We start from the raw sequence: 24,556 nt of genomic DNA, 5'->3' as shown, positions 1-24,556 counted from the left end.
AGCTATGTATATTTGCTAGCAATGTTTTACTAACAAAGAATTTCTTTTTACAAATAAATAACGGAGTTACAATAAGATTTTTTACACAAATGGTAGCCGACGGACATTTTTACTTGCTTTCTCCTCCTCAAAAAGTTGTTCTTTAAATTGAGAAACTTTTACTAAAAATAGAAAGAAAAATTAAAGTTTTCAGTGAATAATTAAAATATCAAAAGAACACAAAATTGTTAAGTTTAAAATAATTACTGCGTAGAGCTGAAAACTTTTCAATCTTCTCTGTTAGAATCATGTCCAAGCGATGAACATATTCTAAAACAAAATTTTTTTAAAAAATTACCAAAAATCATATAGGAATTTAAAAAAATAACAAAGATAGTTGCATGCTGTCATACAAAATCTTTTGAATGATAACTTAGATATGAACTGCTCATCTAATTGTAATTTATTCATCAATTACTCTTTAATTTGGGAAAACTTTTAAACATAATAAAACTTGTTGTAATAAGTTCTTGAGATATCATCTATCACTAACAGTTTAGTTAAAAACCAATGACAAACTTTAAAATACCATACTACCTGAAAGATAATGAGGCCTGTTATAGAACACAGAATTTTATAAAAAGTATATTTTTTAAGCCTTGTTTTAAGAGTCTATTGAAATTCTATCAACTTCAGATTTGAAAAGTGAAATTGATAGAACTTTAATAGACTTAAAATTTTTCTACTAACTTAAAAAGACATCTTACGGCTCAACTCATCAAAAGTGTATAAGTTTATTTAATATATATAAGTCAATTAATCAAGGTATTTAACAAATGTTTTGTTGGAGATTGGAGAAATAAAATATTTAAACAAACAACATGGTATAAGAGATAAAATTTACTGAATGGCAGAGTAGTTAACATACATGAAAAGAATGGATGGACAATTCATGTATTAAGTTATGGATTAGAATAATTTGGGATTGTCATCCTGGTGGTCTGTCTTTCCAAAAAAAGACTGCTGTTTTGGTATACTTTTTAACCTCATTTAATTGAATTTGAAAAATTAATTTTAAAAAATGATTGCAACACTGATATAGGCAATGATAATAGATCTTACTAGGATTGTTCAACTGCTTGATAATTGCAGAAATAAACCATTCAAGGAGAGGCTACACCTAATATGAAAATCCTGGAATATTTCTCATAAGCAAAACCTTTTCTCCACTCTTTTCAGCGGAGAAAATGTAAAATAGTGCCAAGGACAACTTCAATGGATTTGATAGCAAAAATAATATATAAAAACTTTTTAAAAAAGTTTACATTTTCATTATCAAATACAAAAAAATTTAGTGTTTTCATTATTATATTTTTTTAAGAATGTAGGTAGACAAAATTATCACTACTTTTTTAAGTTAAAAATAGGAGGTCAACTTACACACCAGGTTGACTTACAGACCTTTATATGTGGTACAATTAAAAAATATATGTAAAAAAAAAATTATACATAATTAAAAATTATACATAAGAAAATTAAGAAAGTAAAAAATAAATGTCTTTAAACTAAAATAAGCAACAATCAAATTTTTAAAAATTTGCACTGAAATCATAGATTCAAAAAAGTAACTCACCTTCCAAGTCACAATCTACATCATTTTCAATTCTCTCCAAAAGTTTTTTTTCTTCTTCTAATAAATTGTAGTTTTCCTAAAAAATAAGAAATCATTTGTGAAATATTATTTCATAACCAATAGGATTTAAAAACCAACAACAACAAAAATTAAAAACCACAAAAAAAAACCATTACATAAGGTTTTTTTTGTATGACAACAAATATTACAAACTTTTCTAATAAACAATTTAAAGAAAGTTGATTTATGAAATGTTAATTATTAAATTCCAACATTAAAATTGAAGTCAAAAAATTTTAAGAAAATTTTTGAATATCGAAAAAGATAAGACTTTTTTGTTTCATTTAACGTTTTTAATGAGTTGAACCAATAAGAAATACAAAAAAAATAATAATAAAACTAAAAACAAAAAACACAACAAATACTCAGACTTTTAGATATATTGTTTAGACTTTTAAATATATTGTTGTTTTGAAATATGGCTTTTAAATATTATTAGATAAGTGTTAGCTTAAGTGTTTGATAGCAGACATCTTTAGTTCTGCATAATCTATTGTATGCCCTTTTTTTTTTTTTATTTAATCATGATAAAAGTTTTGATTAAGTCAGGGTTTTAGGCAAACTAATTCAATATTTCAATGCCTTGTTTATGGGACCAATACTTAATGGTTTTAGCAGTGTGACGCAGTATATAATCGGAAAATGGTAGGAAGATCTGATTCTAATGGCACAAAGTTTTTTTCAAAGATGTCAATGTCATTTTGGGTCAACCATCATTTTAGGTAACCATTAAAATTTTTCAATCAAACAACTCTATTACCTTTAACGAATGTTCAATTGCCAAATGACCTACTTCCACAGAGTACCTCCTGAAGAGTGTAAAGTTAATTGCATCATGAAACATTCAAAGCATTTTTTTTGGCTATCAGCATCAATGTTCATCTTCCTACTAAGTGTTACTGTTTGTGATGTCATTTTTTAAAGTTGTAACTGATTATAAAGTCTTTTTTAGAAATTTCTTAGTCACATGATTACTTCAAAGTTCACACAAACTTATGATTTTCCCTTTTAAAAGTAAAAAATGGAGAAATATTTACTCAATATTAAAAAGGAACACCTTTTTATATATCAATAATAAACTAATTAGTTAAGTTCAAAATAACTTAATTGAGAACTCAATGTTTTTTTTTTTAATAACTTTAATTTATCAACATAAAGAAGACATTGATGATAAAAAACTTTTCAAAAGTTTTGCTATCCTCCAAAAATTACTTTTTTGTTAGTGATTTGAAACTACATAAATCTAGCAATTTTTTTCTTATTCATTAGAATTTCACATCTGTAATATCTTCTGAGATTAAAATTTTAAACTCAAAGTAGTTGAGGGCAAAGAATGTACCTGAAATTGCTTGCCTTATAACACCAAATTAAAAAAATATAGGTAACGTGGATAAATTATGCCAAAAAACGTGGATAAATTGGTATGATATCTCCAAAAAACGTAAATATAACAGGTGAAAAAGCTCTTTGGGTTATAATTCTCATTTGTTAAAAGGTATGAAAATTTTTTTGTAAAAATATAACAAAAAATTTAAATGATATATTTGATGGCATGGAGGATGAACACACTTGGAAAGTTAAAGACTTTTATTATGGACAATACCAATAGAAACAGCATAGATTTTTTATAACATGATTTGCTACCATTAAATTCAAAAAAAATATTTTACTTATTTTTAAAAAAATCCAAACATATAAGAGATAGCTGCCTATTGAAAATAAGCCTTGACTTATACATCAAACAAACATAAAAGTATTCCTTTCAATTAAAAGTAAAAGGTCAACTAATGCATCAAGTCAACTTTTACACTTGTTTACAATTATCTTATTTTTAAACATAAAAGATTAAAATCATATAAAAAGTTGCTTCATCTTTGCCAATATATTTATCAAGTTAAAGTAAACCACTTTACCTCCATGCTGGTTCGATGCTCATCAATCATTTGTTCCTCTGTTTCCATAAGCAGTGATACAGCTTCATGGAAGTTGTATAAGTCATCCCCTCCATTTTCAGCTGAGTCCTTTTTAAGAAGCAAATTTTCAATTGAATATTATAATGTAACATAATAAATAGAGATAAATATATATATATATATATATATAGAGAGAGAGATATATCGAGCTTGTATTCATTAACATTTTATAGTCATATCTTTGCACTGTTACCGATTTTGTACAAAGCATTGCAAGTTCTGAGTTACGATATTTTGACTGGGAGTTTGAGAGTTGAATTTCCTCTTCACTTTCATAATCTAAGTCAACCACTTTTTTCTTAACATTCTGGTCATCAGGACCCAATTCTTTAGCTCTAAGTCAAAACAAATATTAAATAATTGCTTAATTGAGCAAAAAGAAAAAAACAAATCATCAATCTAATCCAAATAGAACTAAAAAATCAGGAAAACTTAAAATTGTCTACTTAACTCTATAAAACAATTTAAAAAATTTTAAATTCCAAACTAAACCTAATATGATTGAAAATTATGAACAATTCTCTTAAATTATTGAAACCCAATTTATGTTGTAGTTCTCCAAAGAAAATGTTTTTAGAGAAAGCTTTCAAAATTCTGTCACATCCATGTTTACCCATGGTCTATTCTTGGTCTCACCTGTCTGCATATCGAAGAGTATTTAAGGTGTGTTCAGTGCAACTCAAACCAGGAGAAATCATAGCTATCTTTAAAAAGAAAGATTTTTTTACAACAAAATCTGTCAGCAATTGAAAGTGTGATAACAATCATAACCATAGCAAACAATTTAACAACTAGAAAATATTACAGTTTATTAAATTACAGTTTATTAAACAAAATAAAAATTGCTAACCATGCATGTTTTAGCATTTTCACCTATAAATGAATCACGAAGAACCTAAAAATAACAAAAATATTTTGATTAACAAACTATCTTCATATTTTAAGTATTTAGAGAGGAGGGATTAGGGAAATTTTTGCAACATAAAAAACAAAGGATTTTATTTATAGCAGCTATCTTTTAACTTTAAAACCGTTTTAAGAGGCAGTTTACTGTTTTCATTCTTTAGTACTTTTTCATTCTCAATTCAAGAAACACTTAAGTTAATGAAACCTTTGAAGAAGCTTAACACAATAAACAGAATGTCTAAAGTACTTTCTGGAAGACAAAACTTAATGGAAGGACTTGGGACATCTAAATTATAAATCTTTCAATCTAACTAATGTCCCTATCAGTTTTTGAATTAGTGTAAATCTTGATTTAACATTCATTTTTAAAGACTTGATGAAAGAAAAAAAAAATGATTCAAGGAAATAATTTATAGAGAAAAAAAACTTTCCTTTAAAAAAGTTTTCCTCTATAAAATTTCTTTTTTCAAAAAAAAAAAAAAAAAAAAAAAAAAAAAGCCATCATAAGCCTTCTCTTGTACCGCTAACTCTAGACTGTCCAGAATGATAATGATCCATGGGAATTTTGAAGTATTTCAATAACTAACTAATCAATTTCAATAACTTTTTGATTATTTTAAAGCAAATTTATCTCCAAATACAATAAAACTATTAGATATAGTCATTCTCCAGCTGATCAAAATATTTTCTTAATTTAGTGCAGAAACCTCGCATGAGTTTTTGAACAACAGCTTTCATCAAATTTCATAAAAACACCCCAAGTTTGGCAGAATTGGTTGATGTCTGCCACAATTTTGCCCTTCTTACACAGCTTACATAAAAGTGTGACTGAAAAAACAAAAACAGATGGTTTGCCAAACCATAATTTTATGGCCTTTTATTTGCTACCAAACCATAACTTTCTTTCCTCTTTTTCGGCTTTAATTGCATTTAGCGAAACAACAGACTTTTTACCTTTCAAAATTGTATGAAATTGCTGGCCAGGGAGCATTGGATAGTTGAATTTCCAGTAGGTTTCATCACCTATTATAATGCACTTTTGATTTCCTTGAAGCTTTTCTTGTACAAGTTTTTGACTGCATTTTTAGTTTTCGCTGAATTACTGTTGGGATCTTCCAGGGAATTTCTGCCTCTGTACATCTTGAAGCTTTATCTCTTATTGACTTCTTGAAATTTGAACTTGGGAACAACAGTTTTTTTTTTTTTTTTGATATCCTGAACAGAGTGCTCTAAATTTGTATTGATCCCCCCGCCAATCACTTTTTCATCAAGTTTTATACTTAACAGACCTCTTTCTTGGTTTCTCAATTTTCTTTCCGCAACCTCATAACCCTATAATTTGCTGGCAAATTTATTTGAACATTATGTTATTTAAGCCACTTATTCAAAATGAATTTTCTCATTTCTACTTGCAAATGCATTTTCTTTGTTTACAATCAACTTTTTTTAAACTACCTTTACATTATTTGAAAAGGAGATAAATTTGCTTTAAAACAATAAATAAAAATTGACTAAGAGGTTCTTGAAATATTTCCAAAATCCCATGGATGATTATCATTGTTGACAGTCTTTAGTTTTTACATTTATAACTTTTACTAAAAACGTCATTATGCATTAATGTGCCTGCAGTAAATAAAAATTTCACTAAAATGCATTTGAACTTTGTTTTACACCTGAATCTTAACACTAACTATAATCCCTCCCCCTTGTTATTTTTTGGTTTTCTTGATTGAATTGTTATCCGTTAGAGTTTGAGGTGTGGATAGAACTACTTTTTTCCTTTTCATTATTATTATTCTAAGTTATATTTCCAGATCTTGCTGGTCTTGGAGCCTCAGTCTCTTTGATTATAAAAGTACAACAAAACTTTTATAAATCAAAAAAAGAAGTTGAACTTCAAATTTAACATGATTTCGGAGAGAGAGTTTTGGATTCTCATCAAAAAACGTCCTATTAACTTTCGTATTTTCTTTTGAAAATCAAACCTGTTTATTATATTTATTTTTCCTCACCAAATTGCAAAATAAAAGGTAATTAACACATCTAAAATGTCAAGTTTGTGGTCAAAAAAAAATTTTTCAATATTAAAAATAGATAATTAAGCATAAAAATATATTTGATTTTGATTTCAGTGAGTAAAAAATATATCTGCAGTCATGCTCATTTACTGCACAGAGTTTACTCTAATGGACACTATGATCACTGGGTCAGAGGTTGTTTTAGATCCTCAAGAAGTTCATTCATTTTGTGTTTATTTCATTCTCACATTGAGTTCATTTAACCTTCTAATTGGTTAATAGAACTGGGTCAGAGGTTGTTTAAGATCCTCAAGAAGTTCATTTATTTTGTTTTATTTCATTCTCACATTGAGTTCATTTAACCTTCTAATTGGTTAATAGAACTCTTTGTAAAGACTTTAAACAACTTTTTACAAAGTGTTTAAATTATTAAAATTGCAATGAATAGGGAAAGAATTTTCAAAAGGAACTTATTTAAAACTTCAGATTTTCATTTGCAAAGCTTAGAGAATTGACAAATTCACAATGGAATACAGCTTTTGTCCTGATGACACTAAAGACAAGCTCATTATTTACCAGAGAAAATAAAATACTCTGTTAAAATTGATTCTTAGCCAAAGATAAACAATTTCAAAGAAAACCTCAGTTTAATTGATGAAATTGTTGCAAAACTGGCTGCAGGCATTGGCCTCAGCTTAAATTAAATCACAAATACATTAATGCAGAATATGATAGAAAGCTACACTTAAGTTGAAGCAACAAAAAAGAACAGCATTTGTTAATGATAACATAAGAAAGGACACTTGATGAAGTTGTAAAAAGCAAAAATCTCCTGTCAGCCACATTTGAGCAAATCAAAGTAATAAATACCAAAATACTACTGAGGTAGCAAAATTAATGATTGGTTATATTCAAGATTACAACAAAAATGGAATTAGACAAAATATGGATGGTGCAACTGTACTAAATGCAATTATTGCCCAATCAACTTCATCACATCTGTTACAATCATGGCATCCTATATAATCCTGTAAATTCTTGCTAATCTTAACTGTGATGAAAACTTTTCATTGAAATTTTTTAGTTCAGTAAAAAGCGGAAGTGTTTTAAGCACTAAAGGTTTATTAAAGAAAGAATCACACTTTAGTGAATGCACCATTTTATCAACAAGGATAATGGTGATGAAAATGATGCTGAAGTCATTAAAGTAAAACCTGAGTCAACTGAGCAATAATACAACCATAAATTCACAATCAAATCATTGATCCCTGATCATGGTTACTCACTTTGCTTAACCAACAACTAACATTCAATGTTGTTTCAAAAAAGACAAAAACAAAGGATGGATGCAAAAGTTGTTGATCCTAGTTGCCTTTCTGCTAAGACCTTCAACAAAAATATTTCAATAGGAATCAGATTCTAAAAAAATTCTCCAAACTGAAACAGGCTTTAAAACTTATTAGAAGCACATTGATCTAAAGCAAATAAAACTTCTCCATTGATGGCAGCCAACAAAACAAGAGATTAGAGCAAAAGCTTAGCACAACTGTGAGTGATTTAAGTGTCTCGAAAGTTACTTTAAAAAGCAATTTTGATTTGTCATGATTTTGTGATTCAGTATAAAAATAAAGCTAAAAAATCTGGTTTTTGTACAATTAAAAAAATCTTGTTTTTTTCCTGGTATAATATAAGACCTCAAAAACTATCAAATCTTGTCTCAAGATTGGACCAAGATCCTGGAAAAATATATCCTAGTACCACTTTTATTTTCATTTTAAACCATGGTTAATTATGAACCATTAATTGCTAACTAACTTTAAAATCCACATCTCTTTATGATTATATGAAAAGTAATCTTTTATCATTAAAACCAGGTGTCATTAGCCTAATATTTGTTGTTGTTTTTTTTTCAAACAAAAATGTGTACCTGTGTTAATTTGCTTGCACGAAAAGGAAGATGAGCTCCTTTTCTTCCAAGAGCTCGAATGCATTCCTAAAAATGCAACCCAAAAAAATGTTTATATAAAGCAAATATATTCAAAAATATTTCACTAATAAACTGTGTATATAGTTACAGTAATAAACAGGCAGAGGAAAAAATTCCCATACAAAAAGTATAATTTTAAACAATTATATGTATGGTGTTTTCTTTTAATGGTTACTTTGCTTTTAGGATTCCTTTGTATTATTTTAGTACTTTTAAGAGTTACTTTGTTTTAACTTAATGCGTAATTTGTTTGAACAGAAAAATAAAACTTGCTGTTTATAATTTAGTATAGAAACATTAGGTTTTCATACACTGTTTATTTATAACATTGCTACTTTATCAAACCTTGGAAACTTTCTCTTTTTAACTATAAACTACTTTTCTACATAATAAAGATGAGAACCTTAAGAGCAAGTAAGCTTTTATTTATCTCAGCTCCCTCAAGACGTGTTTGTCGATCTGAACTTATAGTATCAGCACCCCTTTCATTACCTATAAAAAAAAATTTTTTTTTAATGACTCATGTTCTATTTAGAATAATTTATATATGCAATATTTTCAGAAGAAAATAAAAGATCTAATTATATTTTAAAAAATGAAGATACATGATTAATAATTAAAACACAAACCAGCAAGATCAATCAGTGAAAATTTCCCAAATAAAGGTCCAAATATACTATCTTTACCATGACCCCTGATAAAAATAGAAAAGTATTAACAAAAATCTTAAAAGAATTCAATCAAAAAAATATCTCTAACTAAAGTAACTTTAAAAAATGAGCTGATGAAGTTAGTTATTTTTTATTTCTTTTTTAAAATTACTGTAGGTTACCTTTTACGTAGGATAATTTGAAATATGGCGTGAGAGCGAGATGAATTTTGGTTAGCAGATGTAGTCCCAGATGTTCTATATCATTAAGAAATTTAAAAAAAGTTACTCTACACTCAGGTAAACAGAAAGTATTTAATTAAAAAGTAATTCAATCAGAAAACATTTTAAAAAAGAACACTGTTTAAAATATTTTTTGATTTTAACCTCCAAAAAAGTGTTCAAACAGAATAATGAACTTTCTTAAACAATACACAACAAACAGTATTAACAAATCAAAAACTTAATTTTCAAACACCTTGTTTTCATTCCCTGGTCAAGCAGCTTCAAAACATCTTGCACATTAGTGACTATGATTTCTTGCAAGTTTACCACCTATAATAACAACAAAATATCTGTGCAGCTGCAGTATTATTGTTTCACAAATAAATTAAAAATAAACTGACAAAAACTAAAACATATTACATATTACCTGAACTTGAGCTTTGCCATCCTCAAGAACCCGTAGTTTTTTTCTTTTATTCAACAAGTCAAACACCTAGTTAAATTAGTAATATGAATTGTAAATGATTTAAAAAAACAAGTTAATGACCTACGATTCTTGAAAAAAGTTTTCCTTTGCTTGGTTAAAATTTGAAATTTAAAATCTGACAACAGAGAAATCATGTAAAAAAGTTTTGTGAACATTTACATTCCAACCATTAAAAAATCTTTTACAAAAGCCTAGCATAAATTTCAATTTTTTTTTTAGTATATTTTTTTTAGGTACTAAAATTCTCAAGCTTTTTAGTAAGACAAAATAGTTTACAAAAGTAAAATACCAGAGAAACGAAAAAGTAGTCATTTGTAACAAACAAAAAAAAAAAGAAATTGAAAAAATAATCTAAAATATTTATGGTAATCAATTAAAGTAACACTTTAACTTTTACTATGATATAAAAATTCAAAAAAAATCAAAAACAATCACCTTTCCACTATATATTTCAAAGAAACTTGCAGACACACCAACATCAAGATGCTTATATTTGGTTTTTTGCAGTTTAAAGATGTCAGCAGCTGAATATTATTAAAAAAATTACCCAACTAAAATAATTTAACCTACAAAACTGTTATAAGTAAAAACAATCAAACAGTTTTTCTGTTATTATTATTGTTATCATTATTTTTTGATATTTTTTATTTTTTCAACTTTTTCAATCACACTATATATTCAAAAAATATAAAACAAAAAATTAAGCAAAATTAAAAAAAATAATCATTTTTATAAAAAAAAATTTTTTTTTAAATACCAGCCAAAGCATAAATCCCTGTACTACAGTCTTGCTGCTTTCCTTGTGTGAAATCTCCACCCATTGTCTGTTATTTTAAAATTCATTAAGTTAGAATTACATTTTAGAAACAGACTTCTATATCATGAATAAAAAACTGAACAAATAGATCTAACTTTATATTATATCACTGGGTTTGTTAGTCACAAAATTAGTGACTGTTAACAAACCCAGCTAGTCTAGCTTAGAACTATTTTTTCAAAAAATCTATAAAATAACTTACATGCGTTTTTCCACTTCCTGTTTGTCCGTAAGCAAAACAAGTAGCCATTCCTTGCTGAAATATTGAGTCTACCAATGGTTTGGCAGTGTAACGATAGACTAATTCATTTGTAGCAGATTCATCAAATGTGTAATCAAAACTTAAAATTAAAAACTTTTGTTGTAAAATAATCTATCAAGTCTAACCCAAAAAGAAGAAACTATTTTGTAAAACTTTTTTCCTGAAAAGAAGATTTTTCATTATGGTCTTTTAATACTTTTTTATTGTAAAATTATTTTCTAGATTTCAAAAGGTAATGTGTAATAAAAGAAAAACAGCAGAAGTTTTTGTTGAAAAAATTTTTAACTTCATGAAAGAAATTTGTAAATTCATAAAAGATTTTTGTTTGAGACAAATAAACTATTAAAATCAATATAAAAGACTTGAAGTGGCCAATACCATTTTATTACCATATGAAAATGTTAAACTGTTTCCTGTTTCAAAACAAATTAAATTGCAAAACCTTTTAAAACAAAAGATAACTCACCGAAAACTGTGGTTATCTAAGTATTTAGTCAGGTCAACTTTCAGTTTACATTCATGCACCTTTTAGAGAAAAATGTAAATAGAATTAAATACAGTAAAGAACAAAATTTAACTACAATGATCATGAATAGAATTGTTAGATATAAAATAGGTTTAATTTGTAAAGATTTCACAATTTGCATGACCACATTTTTTAATCATAATCTCTCTTGTGAATTTTTATCGTTACAAATTTCAGCTCTGGAATATAGAAAGCTTTATGTCAGATGTAAATAAGATTTATTTTACTTTCATTTACCATTTTACATTCTAATAAAGTGTAACTATGATAAGATATATACATATACTTACTATGTATGTATATGTATGTATAAATGTAATGTATGTATGAATGTATACATACACACAAGCAATCTCTGAAGCTGCATGTTCAGTGTTAAGCCTTGGAATAAGTAAGGATACCAATTAATGATGCAGATCAATTAACCAATCACATTTTGAGATTGGTCTAAAAATAATCTGTACTTATAATCCTCTGTATTCTGTTTCAGTTCATCTCTAGCATCATACTTTCAGAGGTATTTTACTTATAATATAACTTAGCTTATAGCCAAAGCCATTTTTTAACTGATAATGTTTTTAGTTTTTGTTTATTAGTTATACTTATTAGTTTATATTCATTATTTATCATTGTATTTCCTTCATGCTATTAAAAAAATAATATTAAAAACATAACCTCATTTTACATAGGCCTATAGTTTTATATAAGCATATAGTTTTATGTAGGAATACTTCTAACATGTTCATTTTTACTTTATCATATTTTACATACTTAAGTTCTTAGTAAATGTTCTACACGTTCTGTCCTCCATTAAATGTATCAACTAAATAGGAGTCTACACCATGTTTAACGTGTGTTTTGATTTAAAAATAGAATGGCTGAGTAGAAAAAAGATATGGCAAATTCATTAAATGAGCATATAAAAGATAGTATTTTATAGAAACTACATTAACCTTTACAGTTTACGCTGACCGGAAAAAAATTCTATAATTCACAGTTTATGGTGGTTGTCTTCAAAATGAACATGAAATAATCTGTCTGATTCATGATTGTATTTCATCTTTCCCCTACAAAGAAGTACATCTTACACTTATTTATTTATAGGTCTGACAGTAAAAAAAATGCCCTTTTCATTGACATGGTTATCTATATATGTAATTGTAACTACCTGTATCCTTTTTCATCCTAAAATATGAATATTTTTAAAAATATTTTTAGCTGCAGCTTTTTCAACTTGTGAAGAGCTTTACACTAAAATTAAATCTCCAACACTAAACAATTTGGCAAAGAGTTTCAGCTGCAGAGTTAGTAGTTCACAAAAATTGAGCAAAGAAGTTTCTGAGATTTTTAAAATCAGAAGTGATGTAATGGCTATAATATTTGATTATATGCAAAACTTCCCCTTCCAGTCCAGGAAATGTTCTATTTACATAAGTTATGGTTGTATGCATTCAATTCTCATGACATTGGAAAATAAATATCTGTATTCTATAAATATACTGAATGGACAGCCAAAAAGGGTCCAAATGAAGTTTGTAGCTTTCTTTTTGATTTTTTCAAGATGATATTTGATGTTTTTAGTGATGCATGTGGTGGCCCAAGTAGAAATCACACAGTGACTGGAATGCTTTTGGCAAAAACTTAATGTGATAAAATAAAGGCTGTTGCTACTTGAAGCGCAATACGCTCTATGCAGCCATATGCTACTCGGAGCACAATACTTTGTACGCATGCGCTAAATTTTTTTTTTTTTTTTTAATCTTGTTGATGTTAACCCTGTCCCCATCCCTATCCCCATCCCTATCCCCATTCCTATCCCTATCCCTATCCCTAACCGCCTATCTAACCAGCTTTATTGTGAAATATAAATCGCACTGTTATAATAAAATGATTGCGCATGCGTGTACAATATTGCGCTCTGAGCAGCTTATGACTATGTAGAGCGCATTGCGCTCTACGAAGACACTTCGTAAAATAAATGTACCTAAGACAGCCAAAAAAATAAAACAAAAGAATGCTGTTCTCAGAAGCCAAAATCTATCAAGATAAAGTTACAGACAACCTCAACAAACTTCAGCACATATCAAAAGTTAGACAAGACATCTCACTAGAATACCAATGATTCTATAACAAAATCTTGAACCAGTCAACTTTTAGTGGAGCAACTTTGTTGTGATGAAGATGGATATTAAGATTTAAGAACCCTAACAGTCATTTAGTTTAATTACTATTTGCTATTTTAAAATTTATAGTATTTAAACCAAAACAAGACAGTGCTTTATAAAAATTTTGTATTAGTCTTATTCTTAACAAAATTAAGTAATGAAGTTTATTTTAAGATTCTATTTTTAGATTGGGTCAAAAAATAATAATATTCTGGCACTTTGTAAGTTTTATACATAAAAAAAATCATTATGATTTCAAATTTTAGGAGTTTGAAGGTTAAATACTAACTAGTATGTTGTATAGATTTTCCGAAAATTAGATGTTGGTAAATATTATCCTTTTTTTACTCAGCTATTCACTTAGGTTTGATTATTGTCAATATTTGGCAAGTACATACAACTGGTCTATTTAATTTCAGCTGGCTCTTTAGAGTTTTTGAAAACTTACCACAGTAGTTTCCTTATTAGGACAAGTTACAATGTCAATTTCTTTTTTTGCAATTTCTGAAATGAAAATGAAGAATAATTAGATAATTTGTAAACTGCAAATTCTAGGGACCTGCAAATCATGATTTTTTTTCAAATAGATTACTAAATCAAATCCCACTAAAAATTTCAGAATCAAGTCAAACTTTGAATCATGTAACTTTTTGGTCATTGAAGCAAATTTTATTTAAAAACAACTGTAGCATACAAAAAAAAAACAATACTGGACAAACCATGTTTTACATTACTATCATATAGCAGTTTCAAAAAGCAGATCATTGTTGATTTTCACCCATATTAATGTTTCAGCATTTTAGGAAACATTTCAAATCAAATCGAATAAAAATTTTGATTCAATTTCAAATTGAAACTTGAATATTTGCAGGTCCCAAGCTAATACTTCAATTGAAGTTGAGCTGTCTTAAAAAAAGGCCATGCAGGAAGAAAGATAATGATTATAACAATATACTCTGTATTTTGCAAAAATAAAAAAAAAAAATGGATCACCTTTTTTATTTAAGGGTCTCTTACGGACACATACACAAATTTGGTGATCAACAATCTAAAAAACAAAAGATGTTAAAACCACTCAATTTTAATCATAAAAGAAAATTACCAGTATAATATTTTTGAATAGTTCAACTGAATCTCTAAAAAAAATGACACCCTATTTGTTGTATGGATGGGATTAAATGCCTACATCATTTCAATGCAGGAAAATATCATGAGGATAACTTTGTGAAGTTATTCAAATAAACATTTTCTTTAACAAAACTCAGTATTATTTGAGTTATAGTAGCAAATTTATAGTGGTCAAATGAATTATTTTAAGATGAAGTGTATTTATATGTAATGCAATATATAACTTGTCAATTTCTTTCGTAAAATTTGTGTAAGCACAACATCATTACAATTTTCTATATAAATAGGGTTATGGGACAATCAATAAAATAATTTTTACAAACTTGATAACATTTTTTGTATTTACTTAAAAACTCACGTTGTCTGACATACTCATCTGAGTTTGTTCTCCCAAAGTTGCCTGGTATTCCCTTAAAGTACAAAATGTAAGTAAGTTGATAACACTTTGAAGATTTTAACTATTCATCTAAGAAGGTTTTCTATTTTAGCTATTTATTAAAAAATAATAAATTTTAAAATAACAATAAAAACTTACCGGATCATTTTTAGAAATAACCAATTTGGATTGCCTGGATCAAGCTCCATTTTCACTTTTTCTTGTTCATTTCTGACTTCTGATTGACGTGCTCTTAGATAAGAGAAAAAAAGTACAAAATATTTAAAATGTAGTTTAGGCATGTTGATTGATTTATAGTTTATTTATAGTGTGATTATTAAATGTTTTGATTGATGTCATACCTTCGGTCTTCTCTGTTTTTTTTCAGCCTTTCTACTTCCTTAACACAATTTGATCGCCGGTTTTTTGCAGCATTAACTTTAAATAATAAAAACAATTTAACAAAAAAGATTCTAACATATTGCAAGCTTTTAAGTATCAACAAAATATCTCTATGATGGATGATAAGCATGAAACAAAAAAACACACTCAGAGATGACTTTTGGTTTTCTTTCTCGTAAGCACTTATTTCTTCAACTTCTTCATTTATAGCTTGCTGTTGCTGTTGCTGTTGTTGTTGATTAAAACCATTTTGAGAAACTTTTGCAGCAGCTGGTACCATAGATTTTGATCTGAGATCTTAAAGAATAAAATAATTTTATAGAAATGAAAGTTGTTAGCATATTTCTCAACTTCATTTAATCCTGTTTTGTTCGTAGTTACATGATCAATTTTACATGTAAAAGTATTAAAAAAGTACATAAGAATTATAAAAAATTTGATTGCAATAAATGGGAAAAAAAATAATTCAATGCCATAAACTACCAACTTTAATCTTTGGATTCAGCAATTTAACGTTTGATTCAGCATATTAATGTATATGTACTTTTCAATTCATTTAATTGAAGTTATCAATTTCTATAACTGTTTTGTAGGGGAAAAAAAAGAGCAAAAGAATCTGAAGATGCCAATTATTATCAAATTACCTTTTTATAAAATATAAGCAGATCTGATACATAAAAAATTTGATAGATCTCTATTAAACTGTACAGTCAACAGTAGACGGTGGAAATAAAAATACTTAAGTAGCTTATTGAGTGAATTTCAATCATCTTGAAAAGCAACAAGAGCAAAATGGCAATTAAAATGAAAAGCGAAGGTTTATAACTGATTTTGAATTTGATTGAAGGAGGAAATATGTGTTAATAAGTAATTTATTTAGTAAGGAAATTGAAGCAATAGCTTCCGAGGGTTACAAACAGATTAAAAAATATAGCCATTGTACTAAGCTGCAAAAACCAGACATTTACTTGCTACATGTATTTGTTACTTGAAAAATTTTAAGTAGTAATGAAAATGTAAAATTCAAATTTTTTATGGTAGGTTACGTTTTGAAGAAGCAAATGTGTTTTAAATACCTTAACTTTTTGTTAATTCGCGTCCAATTGGATTTTGACTCAATTTTTACAAAGTAAATAGCAACAAAATTGCAGACCATATAATGCATAATAAATCAAAACATAAGTTTTAACATTTTCACAAGAGTACGCTGTTTTTTTAATGATTTTAAAGTATATAAATCAAAAATGGGTGGTGAGTCTAATAAGGGCATCAGAGATTGTACCAACTAAAATCTCCCTATTCTCTTTACATAGGCTGAAATAGTTATGCAAAAAAAAATGATACATTTGTTTTATCGTATATGTTTTCAAATCAGGTAAACTAATATCTGTAAAATACATCTGTTGCATTTTTTATCCAACAAATCAGAATATTCATCCAAATTACTTCAGCTAATTTTAAAATGAGTTGATAGAAGATGCTTTTAAACAGTTTTGTTTTACAAAACTTGTTCAACTGATTCTCCACATCATTGATGTGATTTCTCTAATTCATTTTCCAAAAGATGAGTTAAAAGTTTATCCAAAACTACATACTGATAAGTGGTTCTCTTTAACACTTCATAAAACAGTTACATGTGCTGCAATATGAGAGCAGAAAGAATTTCCCAATTCCTGATTTCCTTGTTTATCATGCATAAACATCAAATTATGGTGGAGAAATAAGCATCATTAGGCCTCAATTTAACTGCCTCTAAAGGGTCATTTTGGTTATTACCTGCTTTTCTTCCCTATTTCCATCAATCATCATATTACCTGCTTTTCTTCCCTATTTTCATCAATCAATCATCAGATCTTTCTTTACAAAAGCAACAGTATTCTTTTGATCAAGTAGACTTGCCTTTCTAGAATGATACAACAATGCATGATAAGTTCACAGAATATTGTCAAGCATGTTAAAACATTTGGATCTTCTATTAGCTTTTTTCATTTCTAACATTTTATGGTTAAAGAGCTTTAAAAATAACTGCATTCAGCTGGGTTTTTTTTCACACCTGTTTCATCGAAAACAAGTTCACCTATTAGATTATGTAGTTGCATATTAGAATATAGTAGAGTAATTATACATCTTTATTTAAAATACACATATTAACAGATATGACTCCTCTGACTGATATTAGATGATAGTGATGATGCAGTTAGAAAATATCAAGCTGATTCAACTTGGTATCTGTGACATCTGATATATTAGAAATGCTTATTTCCCGTCTTTAATGCAACTAAATTTATATATTATAACTATTTTATATATGGTTTATAAAAATGAAAGCAGAAAAATATATATATATGTGTATACAAACATACTTCTTGCTGGCTTGATTGCAGGTGTTGCAAAAGGCGTTGGATCATTATCACTCTAAATGTAATTTTTGCTTAAAGTCATTAAAATCTTTTTTGATTAAAATGACTAAGAATTTCTTCATTAATAATTATGCATAAATTTCCAACTTTCTCTTCAAAAAGAACTCAATCATTAACTTATTTTCTTTTTAAACTTCCTCAACAGAATTTTGAGGAAATTTAAAAAGGGAATAAGCTTATAATTAAGTATTAATTTATATTAAGTAGTAACTTCTTATAAATACATACTTGATTAAAAGGTAAATACTTTTTTTGTGATTAATATTAAAATTATGTGGTAAGATACAGTATAATCAAAGATAAAAAAAAAAAATCTTATTTTGTATCACTGTATGAAAGAGAGTTTGATAAACTTGTGCAAATATTTTAACTAAAATATATTTACATGCAAAAGTATTTCTAAAATATTTACAAACAATAGATAGAAAGATATCAAACTTACTATTGCAGGAGGTTGTGGCAAAGATTGACGCTTAGCAGCAACACGATTTCGCTGACTGATCTTTGCTTGAGAGAATGGAACATCTTGGTATTGTGGATTTAAAGCATAAATTTGATCCAGGTTGACCTTCATAAAATAATACAACTTTCAATTTTTTTAAATATAGTTTTAATTTAAAAAATAATGGAAGATAAATACCTCCTTTCCCTTAGTTTCACCATTTTCAAACCACTCAACAGTCACATTCTGTGCATCAAGATCAACTCCACTCACACTGGCTGAATGTATTCGCCCTATAATTTTGAATTTAAATTTTAGAAGACAGTTTGAGCTAAAATCAAATTCAGTAATATTATTATCATTATCATTCATTAATATTAACATTAATATTAAAATTAATATTAATAAATATATAATATAATATAATAGCCAATTTAACCTAGTGTAAGTTACAAATTCAATGAAACTTATGATACTTGCTTTGAAAAGTACATGAAAAAAAAACCTATGATTATAGACCTTTGTTAGTGCTTTACTGATTTTAGGAAATATATTCATATTAAATTTTTTTATTAGCAGAAACAGAATATTGATTGATTCCCATATTATTTAACATTATGGAGGGTTCAAACTAAGCAAAACATTAAAATTAATGAAAGTTTACTTGAATGAAACAGTTAATCAGTTTTGTTTTTCCTTTGAAAAGCATCTTATTATTCAAACACCATGTTTTTCTTCATCTGAATTTTAGACAAGAACAAAGCTATTAAGTAGTTTTCTTCAAAGCTATTTAGCTAAAACGTGGCTAGATAATGGCAATATGACAGTTGGAAATATATTTTCTAATGTTTATAAGCGTTTACAGAAACATTGGATAGTGATAACAAAAAATGCAAATTTATAAAGAGAATTACTTTTAAAGATATAATAAAAAAAAAAAAAAAAAAAAAAGAAGTACTTGGTTGTATGCTATGAGAAATCATTTTAAATTTAAGCAAAACTTGGAACTTTAAGAAATTTAAATGAAAAAAAATGTAAAAAAATTAAATTGCAAAGACAACTAGAAAGTCTTTTTAACAATAAAGCACAAGAGTTTTCTTATATTAAACTTGGCAGTTATTTTACAGGTAGTCACAGATTTTGATTCAGAATTTGAATTTTTAAAAGTTTGAAATTACTCTAAGAAGTAATAGGACTATAATGATGTGAAACCAATTAAAATAATTTTTGTAATTATTTACAGATTTTTAGACTTTTATTTCATCTTTCTTTTTTTTTTTTTTTTCGTTACATAACTTTACTAACGATTATGATTCATAAAATCTTATTCCAATATGATAAAGATAGTGGGAAAAATCAAATTAAAAATGTATTTCTATGTTAAAAGTTACTATTAAGATTTATTTTTAAATGCTGTTTGTATACATTTTATGTTAGCTAGTTAAACTGCAAAAAAAAAAAAAAAAAAAAAAAAGGGTTTTAATCATTAATCAGTGATAAAAGATGACACCATTTTGTATTGAACTTTAATAAAATTTAAAATTTTCAGTTAGAGGAACTCTCACCATCAGAGCGTTGAATATCAACCTGTGCACCAACCTCAAGCTTCATTCTGTTCAATTTCCCATTCATAAATTTACAACTTTGAAGTTAAAGGTAATGTGCTGCTTTTCTTTTTTCTAGTATGATAACTTTAACATTAATTTCATTTATAAAATAGTTTTAAAAAATCTCTAACTAGTAGAACTTGGGAATCTCTGCTCAGATTAAATGTGGAACTTATTTAAGGCATAATATTGCTAAATTAATATTAAGTTAAACATAACCTTATACTTATTTAGTAATATTCTGCAACAAATTTTAGAACACATGGGTGAATCAATTTATTCATTAAATCATGAAAACATAATTTCAGTAGAATATGCTACCTTAATATTAATATAATATTGAATACTTTATTATTAATACATGATGCATGTTAAGTTTGTTGTGCAAATCCTAAAGGTAACTCATTCTCAAATCTAAAATTTAGGTTTAAATATTTCTAAATAATTATGTTGACTGCACTTTACATACAATTTTAGGAGCAACAAAAATAGCTACTTAAAAAGTATGGTATGAATGATTGATATAAAGTTAATTAACAAGAAAAAATTAGGTAAAAAAAAGAAATTCATGTAGTCTAATGGTAAACTACTTAATTTTTTTTATTCTTTTTTTGTTGTTAATATCTATAAAATTAGCAATAACAAAATGTTTAAATATATTTTTTTTTCTTCAACAACTCACAAAATGCAAAGAAACATGCAACAAAAGAAAGAAGTTTTTTAGATTTCTCTAACGTACTTTTTAAGCATTAAAAAACTGTGAAATAAACAAATTAACATACAAAAAAACATTTTTTAAACAAGATAATCCAGGTAAGAACGCAAGGTTAACCACTGTTACTTATCTTAAATATTAATCTGTAATTTAAAAATTTTAATAAATTTTAAAAAATTTTTGGAGAAATTTTGAGAGCAAATTTATTATAACTACATTATAAAAAAAATAATAGCCACTTTCTAAGTTATATTCTAGTTTATGAAAATATACCGACTGGTGACGAGCCGCCATCTTTTAAATTAAACAAACATGTCGTTCCGATAATTTCCAACTTCGTGTAAAAAGTTATTTAAAAACAAAATTATACGTACCTAGTGGTGAGACAGCAAATAGCTTTTTTGGATTAGCTTTAAGTCGTAGTTAAAATTCGTACCGGAAATGAGAAATGAATTAAAAATACAAGGACCATTTATAATATTTTGGGTTGATCAGTCTAAAAGACATACCGTTAGACGAATTAGGGAGAAATCAGGATGTTGAATATGCATCATCTAAATTCAAATAAAATGGTTCAGCAGGCTACTGGTAATTCCAAAATTTATTTAATAAAGGATTAGGAATTCCAATAGTTTCCATTAGGGTTATGACCAAAAAGAATTTTTTTTAAAGTAGAACTCAATGAACTTTTGAAAAGGATTCAGAAAAATACATTTATTGTATTCAATTTCAGTAAAATTTCCCGCACCAAATAGCATTAGCTAAAATCTCTATAAATAATAACAAACTTAATTAACAATTAAGTACATTAAGCAAAATTAAATTTTAGTAGTTGAAATAAAATTATGATATAGGGATATCTAGAATGGATTTGTAACAGCTCCATGATATTGTATTTCACTACAAAGCCCCAGAGCAATTTAATTAAAATATTGCATTCATAAGCTTTTGGTAAAAATAACTTTTTGAACATTTAGTTTGAAAATCACGCTTTCTACCATATTTTGTAGATGAAAGAGCATGGTAGTTCCAGTGTCATTTTCTATTTAGGAATGTTAAAGTAAAAAATAACAGCATACATAGCTGGTGAATTCTATCTGTCGTTCCGTAGAGGGGGTAATGTACGGCATTTATTGAGTGTGTGTGTACCTTTTTTTTTTTTTTAAAGAAAGGGATTACTCTACAAAAAGAAAATGGAAATATTATTTTTAACCAGGATTTATGACAATTTCCATTTCAGCTTCTGGCTTGCAGCACGTTATAATAACGTTTTACCACAACATCTACAAGTTTATAGCTTAGAGTGGGTTTTATTGGAGAAGTTGGATTGAAAAATTTAAACACCATTCAGCTAGCATATACAAATATAGCTTTGCTAGTTGAAAGTGACGTTTTTGCCTCCATCATTGTTGCATATAAGGTAGAAAAACGCAATACTAATTTTCGTTTAGCAGTCACTTTCTTCTGGTACACACTCTGCTTCAGTAACAGTTGTTCCACTTTTAACATAAGTTGATGATGCGCCTTCTTTATCATTAGAAATGACATGACATGAGGCTGTATTCGGACTAGTTTGATGTTAGTTTGATGTATAGCCAATTTACCCTGGGATTCAACTTGAACATCGTAAAGTTATTTTGTTTCCTCGGCACAGTTTCTTTCTGCTTTTATGTCTGATAGGTTTTTATTTTAACTAGGAATAAATCCTTTTTTCTCTTTTTTATTTTTCTCGTACCCTTTATTATTGTCTGCTTTATCAAAATATTGGAAATTTTTTCTAAAGAAAAAAAAGTTCATCAGTTATCAAAACCATCCTTTTTATTATTTGTTTCAAAAGGGTATGTTCTCGATAAATAATGCCACTTTTTGATGGAAGTCAAGTATAACTGCTATATGTTTTAGTAATGGATACATCTCTTCTTGTATGTTTTCACATTTTTCTTATCATTTCACTCAACTTATTTGAAGTCATGAAAAACTTATAATAACAAATATTGAATCGTGAATCTGCAACAACAAATTTAATTTGTTTGATAAAAGTAACTTTTACAATGGCAATTAAGACTGGTTGATTAAGTCTATTCAAATAATAATTATGATACATTAACACTATTACAAGTATTAAAAAATGAAACGGATTGGTGCAGATTGATTTTGCTAGAAACATTTTTTTCATTTAACTAGTTTAACTAGTTTTTCATTTAACTAGTTTAACTAGTTTAACTAATATACTTTTCGTTCAAATGCAGTGTTGCCAGTGTTTAATGTGTTTTTAAAAAATCCCGCACCAATAAATGAAACCGTTCTCCATCACCTATTGTTCTTGCCTTTAGGTAAAGATATGCAATGTGTGAGCATGAATATTTTTAAAATACTTGCTTCCACCAAGATTTTAGTAATCAGTTCACAGAGAGGCATTACCTTCTGCAACGGATGTTGCAGCAAAGTTTGTACAAACTTGAATCTTTGCTTTGTTGTTTGAGACATGTCAGTCACGCTGTCATTGCGTTATTTATAATTTGTAGTGATAATACAATATATACTTCCTTATAACCTTTGATATTTTTTTTATACCTAACATTATATTAACGTTTTTTACAGTTTTGTTGCAACATCCGTTATATAAAGATACTTAACTACTGAGACTTAAACGTGACTATTGCAAGTAGTTTATTCGTCCTAATTCATAGTCTTGCACACTTCAGTATTTTATTTGTCCTACTTCAATTACTTTATACAAACTGTAAAAAGCAACTTAATGTAAAACCAAAAAAACGCAATGCAGCTTTGCAAACTCTGTGGGACCTATAAACAAAAATTATGTAATTTGCATGTATCTCAATATTATAATTATCAGAATTTCACTCTTTTGGGAAACTCAGTTCTGCCCTAACTATATTTTGAACTAACAACGTTCTGCCCTAACAGCGTCAGTTGAAAGCTATCGTTCCCATGACATCTTTGGCAGTAGTTACTCTTGATCGATCTTGATCTATAGTTAGTTACATAACATAACTAGTTTTGTAGCTGAATACTTGGCTTAGTTAGCTATTGTGCTTATTTGATTTAGTTACTTACTTGATTTCAAAGTTTAGTTTATCTACGCAGCACAGATACATAAAATATAAAAGTTTAAACATTCTTATTTTAAGATATTGAATAGCTCTATTAACAATCAAATAGATTTTAATAGTTAAAAAATCTAATATTAATTCTAAGATTACAAAGCAATACAAACGATTCAATATTAGTAAAACTTTCGCGTCGTAAACATAACCTACTTACAGTTTTATTGCAAAAAAAACCCTTAAAAAAGCATCTTCAACTTGGCTTTTGCTTCTCAGCCTAATGGCTAAGATCGAGTGTTGCTGGTCTTGGCCGGTGTGCTTGTATTAAACTGATATTTTTCTCTTTTTTTGCCGCTCTTCAAAGGGGAGGCAAACTCAGGGTCGACATGCTACTGGGTCTTCGTAGCACGTTAACCCTGAGTTTCGCCCCCCCCCCCCCCCCCTGCTAACAGTTTCCCTGGAGAAGAATGGGCAGTCTGCAAGGCAATCGCTGGAGGGCTCTAAATATTAATACTCAACTTGGCTTTAAATTGGTTTTTAAGTCGCAGCTTTAGTGTTTCATTTTAATATTTTGATAACGTTATCCTTTTCACATTCATAAAGTGGACAAGCTTTATGTGCTGTTTTATGAAGCTAACGTAAGTCCTCTAATTATGGAAAGTATCAAGAGCCGCATAAAAACAGCATTACACTTCGGAGAGAGAGGGGGGC

General features: G+C 27.5%; 1 protein-coding gene across 1 annotated transcript; it reads right to left on the bottom strand.

The window, feature by feature from the left end:
- Positions 1–7: 7 nt before the first annotated feature.
- Positions 8–20,169, bottom strand: LOC145192129 (kinesin-like protein KIF2A). The gene is made up of 27 exons (XM_090085320.1): positions 20,021–20,169; positions 18,654–18,748; positions 18,456–18,581; positions 17,957–18,008; positions 15,741–15,890; positions 15,554–15,629; positions 15,351–15,443; positions 15,174–15,225; positions 14,681–14,735; positions 14,136–14,191; positions 11,463–11,521; positions 10,937–11,075; positions 10,675–10,741; positions 10,353–10,441; positions 9,858–9,923; positions 9,684–9,760; positions 9,389–9,463; positions 9,186–9,250; positions 8,960–9,048; positions 8,497–8,562; positions 4,496–4,540; positions 4,282–4,349; positions 3,839–3,980; positions 3,586–3,693; positions 1,613–1,688; positions 247–309; positions 8–161 (listed from the first exon to the last, which is right to left on the bottom strand). Exons 1-27 carry the CDS (start codon positions 20,085–20,087, stop codon positions 82–84), a joined length of 2,196 nt encoding a protein of 731 aa, XP_089941446.1. The 5' UTR covers positions 20,088–20,169; the 3' UTR covers positions 8–81.
- Between the last annotated feature and the right edge of the window lie 4,387 nt (positions 20,170–24,556).

This window comes from Hydra viridissima, unplaced genomic scaffold, assembly GCF_058129835.1.
Source record: "Hydra viridissima isolate aposymbiotic clone 2 unplaced genomic scaffold, HvirCarnegie_v1 scaffold_1, whole genome shotgun sequence".
NCBI lineage: Eukaryota > Metazoa > Cnidaria > Hydrozoa > Anthoathecata > Hydridae > Hydra > Hydra viridissima.
Note: the sequence above shows the minus strand (reverse complement) of the source record. Positions and strands in the feature narration are given on the sequence as shown.